Source organism: Miscanthus floridulus, chromosome 14, assembly GCF_019320115.1.
Source record: "Miscanthus floridulus cultivar M001 chromosome 14, ASM1932011v1, whole genome shotgun sequence".
Lineage (NCBI taxonomy): Eukaryota > Viridiplantae > Streptophyta > Magnoliopsida > Poales > Poaceae > Miscanthus > Miscanthus floridulus.
The window spans coordinates 92390230-92394930 of record NC_089593.1 but is presented as its reverse complement, the minus strand read 5'-3'; the positions used below and the strand labels follow the sequence as shown (position 1 = coordinate 92394930).

General features: G+C 45.6%; 1 protein-coding gene across 1 annotated transcript; it reads right to left on the bottom strand.

Moving 5' to 3' along the window:
* Positions 1-2971: 2971 nt before the first annotated feature.
* On the bottom strand, positions 2972-3978 carry LOC136506178 (predicted GPI-anchored protein 58). Its single transcript, XM_066501298.1, has 2 exons — positions 3789-3978; positions 2972-3642 (listed from the first exon to the last, which is right to left on the bottom strand). Exons 1-2 carry the CDS (start codon positions 3946-3948, stop codon positions 3134-3136), a joined length of 669 nt encoding a protein of 222 aa, XP_066357395.1. The 5' UTR covers positions 3949-3978; the 3' UTR covers positions 2972-3133.
* Positions 3979-4701: the final 723 nt, after the last annotated feature.

Genomic DNA, 4701 nt, shown 5'->3' with positions numbered 1-4701 from the left:
GCCGCCAGCTCGGCAGTCGGCAAAGAAAGAAAATATTTTTTTTTTGAAATGTTCTTTGCCGACTGCTTTCGGAGTTGCAGTCGGCAAATCCTGCTTTGCCGACTGCAGGAAATTCCAGTTGGCAAAGGGACCTCTTTGCCGAGTGTCGAAAAAAAACAGTTGACAAAGAAAATTGCAGTCGGCAAAGAGCCAGTTTCCTGTAGTGTTGTGTAGATTTCAAAAACGAGCTTCCTCAGCTAAAAAGAAACTCTAAAATATTCCTAAAATTCATATTACGCGCACGATTCATATTTTATCTCAAACCATAGTGTCCACTTTATTTTATTGTGCACGGTTAGTATAGTAAAGGCGGGCACTGCTACTAATCTATATATACGACTTTAGTTTCGTTGAGAAATCATTCATACATATCGGTATTCAGGACTCATGACTGGAGTAGTAAAAATAATAAAAGCTAAGCGAAAATGGATGCAGAAACGTACATAAGCCATCACGAGAGGCAGCACGACGTTGGTCACACATCCAAACCCTGCCGACGGCGCCGCTCCCAAGTATAGCCGTAAGTTCCAGGTCCAAAGTCACCAGGCCCGCCGAACCAATTGTATCCTCCCGGGCCTCGAGGCCAGCACTGCTGCCGAACCATTTCTAAGGATGGTAGGCTTTAGAAACCACGCCTAAAGTCAACCGCGCAAAGGTTCCAAATCTGCAGTGTGCAACAAACATTTCTTGAGATGGTTTACTACATGAATAGTCCCTCCAAGAGCTGTAAAAATTATTGGTATAGTTTTGATTTTGTTAACCGTCCCGGAATACTAATTTACGAGATATGAGACACATGGTTTGAGAACAAATTGTTGAAAATTTGTTGATGTCAACATTTTTTATGGCTTGACCTGTTTCTTTCTCTAAGCTAGTGTTTTTGTGACTGCTAAAATTTATTGTTCATGGCTGCAGAAACACAAGCCACCACTAGAGGCAGCACGACGTTGGCGACGCGTCTAAAGGACAGTGCTGCCGTCTAAACGACTGTGCCGCCGGCGGCACCGTCCCCCAGTAGAGGGGCCCACTGTAGACAGAACTTTTGCAGACTGACAAGAAACTTTGTGCACGCAAGTGTTATAGAGCCCTAAACCAAAAACAACAACTGCATTCCGTGCTAGAATGTTGGAGTATGATATACAACCAGTAGCTCTGGCTATCTACATTTCGCGGTGCTCCTGACTAATTTTCTGGGCCACACTTTACGCCTTGAAGCTTTGAATTAAAGAAAAAAGCAGATAGATGTGCCGTAATTTTTTTTTCATGCCCTGTACACCTTAATTGCATAGCTATATATATGAGGTACACTAGCTACCATCACTCCAAGTTTCAAATCAATCCTTCCATATAACCAACCACAATGCATGTCCTTGGTATTGTGCATATGTTGCTCGACATGAAAACATATGAATGGAGGTGAGTAGATCTTACACGTAGCTTTTGTAACGTAAGCTTTTGTACTATGTAGAGTCTTGTTGGAAAATAATATCCAGCCGCCTCCAATTCAAGCTACGCGGCGTGCACTTGATTTTTAGGCCTTTTTTGTGTATACAAAACCTCTCTACAAATAAATTTTTGTGTGGAGTTCATAAAACAATGTTCTCCTAATAAAATTGAACTAAAAACATATATAGAATGGACAGAGCTAATAGTACAGTTTAATTACCTGAAACCATAGTCAAGTGCACTTTTTTAGGTGATCAGATAATGTTCCAGCTTCAGTCATACTTCAAAAAGAGGCTTCAATCCGCAATCATTATAAACACACTCGAGGTTTTAGCTTACAACAAGTGTTCAGAATTATAAGTCGTGATAGGGAGAAATAAAGATCGCTTCTTTTGATCGGGAGAAATCCATTGCATTTGAGTCGAAACTTTGGCAACCTGAACTTATCCGCTCTTTGCGGTCATCTGTGCAGTAGAACAATGCTGAAGACGGTCGACATAGTTTTTTGCAACTTATAGTCAATGATATCAACTAGCCTATATGATACTCTAGGAAAGGTGAAGACAGACGACATAAGTGGAAGCACACAATTGCAGAAGTGAAAACTATAGGGTCACAACATGAATGACAACGATGAGAAGTGACTTCTGAGATGTGAAAACTAATAGCATGATGCATGCTATACTCTTTCTACTACAATATCCATTTTGTTGTCACATTTCAAGTGCAATTATAATTGCCAACCTAATAGCATCAAGCAATCGCATACTTGGGATAGATACTGGTCATCTCATATCTGCTCAGGCGCTTCGGTTGGTTGTGACATAACTGTACTATTTTCAGCCAGTCTTTGTTTTTTGCAGGGATGGTGGACACGGAAATTGAATATGCTTGCCCACATTTGAATAGCTCCTCTTTAGAGAAGTATATATAATTGCAGTTGTGAAAAGGAAAGAAATACTGAAGCGAAACTCCTCCTGCTGGGACCTGCTGTAGCATTTATATATACACATAGACCACCATCTCGCTATATATATAGCAATCTCAAAACACAAAAACATGCATGCAACCTCACCACGAGCTGCACCACCATATAGTCTACTTATATATGTTGCTTGACTGACATGAAAAATGTTGGTCACGGATGATAGGCGTGGGAGGCATCGAGGAAATTTGTAAAGCAGTGTAGAACTCTAAAACTAGCACAATGTCCTGGAATTGCAGTGCTCCAAAATCTTAATGTTGTTCCAAACTCGCAATATTGGTATATCTAGCTAGCTACTAGAAATTTTAACATTTTAGAGTAGTAAGTGTTGAATGCTGTACATGAACACGTTTCTGAATGCATGAAACGGCTTAACTGAGTGGTAATTCTGTACGCACTTGTGTACATTATTTCGAAAACAAGCTTGATCGAATAAAAAGAAACTTCGAAAATTGCTCAAGGGACAATCGACATCAAAAGGTAGCACGGTTCATATTTACCTCAAAACCAAGGTGTCCACTTTAATTAATTAATTTATTGCGCGCCGCTAGTATACTAAACGTGGCGCTGCTACTAATCTCGGTACATATATATAAACTTGAAATTTCTGTGAGAAATCATACATACAAATATCACTATTCATAGTAGTAAAAATAACAAAACCTAAGCGAACATGGCTGCAGAAACATAAGCCACCGCGAGTGGCAGGACGACGTTGATGACGCGTCCAAGCCCTGCCGCCGCCGGCGCTGCCCCCCAGTAGAGTGGACCATTGTACCCGTAGGTTCCGGGTCCAAAGCCACCTGGCCCGCCGAACCAGCGGTTTCCTCCGCCGCCGCAGCACTCGTCGCCGGGTCCGCCGAACCCAAGGCCCCCGTTGCTGCCGAATCCGAGGCTGGCCCCGCTGGGCAGCTCGTCAGGCGTGGGCACCGGCAGCGTTCCCGCCACCTGTGCAGCGGGCTGGTACGGCTCGCCGCCGCCATGAGGTGCCGGCAGGTCCGGCTCGACGCCGCCGTGCGGCGTCGGCAGCGGGAACTTCTTCGGAGCCGTGCCAGCGGTGGCGGTTGTTGCGGGTTCAGACGCCGCTGCTGGTGTCCCCGGTGGGACCGCGGCCGCCGCTGGAGCGGATGACGACGATGATGCTGCTGGCAGCGTGCCGGTGGTCGTCGGGCCTGCAGGCATCACATTTTACACAGATTAGTCGCCGTCGATTCCGTCGAAGTTGCATGGATGGTAACACCGGCCGATCATCGGTGAAGCAGTGGTGAAGGCGAGTTGCAGAACTGCAGAAGCAGTCGAGTCAGCTGACGGTACTTGCCTGCGGCAGCTGTGCTCGGCTGCGCTGCCGCCGCCGCCGACGACGACGCGGGATGCACGGTGTTCTCAGCCATGGCCGCCGGCAGAAGCAGGCAGGACGACGTCCACAACGCCATGGCGAGGAGGAGGAGGCTCGAGGAGCGGGCGAGCATGGCAGCCATTGTTAAGGTGGAAGCTAGGACGTCCAGAAGCTTGACTGACGAAGAAGTAGATTGACTACATTTTTGTACGTGGTGGTTTATATGGTCGGAAAAAGAAACAATTCTGGCCGGGTAGAGGAGAAAGCAAGGATAGACTGCGAGCATTACGTACGTACCTTAGTAGCAGTAGCAGGGTGGGTAGGCAGCTGCATCTAATTCCTTGCTTTGATCAGCGAGTCAAATCGGCAAGTCCACTGGTTGGTGGGCCAACGACCAACCGCTATCTCCCTTTTGTCCAGATGTTGATGTTGGTACTGCTGGGCCTCCATGGCTAATAGTGGGCTTGGGCCCCCTAAAAACTATTGATGGGCTAGCTTGCTGAACTATTGATGGGCTAGCTGCGACGCATCAGTTTCGTTATGGGCCACACCAAGCTGTGCTGAGGGAGAAAAGCAAACTTGCATGTCGCAGCATGACCTAACGGAAAGACTAAATATGAACCAAAGCTGGATCGCTGGACATTAGAGAAGGATACCATTTGGACAAAAAAACAATTTTGTTTAACAAGTGCAATGCGGCTTCCAAGTGCAGAGTTTAATGCTATACCTAAAAGTGAGAAGGTACATCATATACGATATACCATGGCTCTCTATATAATGTGACCCAGCGCTCATTTAGATCAAACATTGGCCATGGCTGCCTTGAAGAGGGCAAGAGGCATAGGATTTTGGTAGTTCTAAGTTAAATTAGGATGGTGATTGACAAAAAGTATAA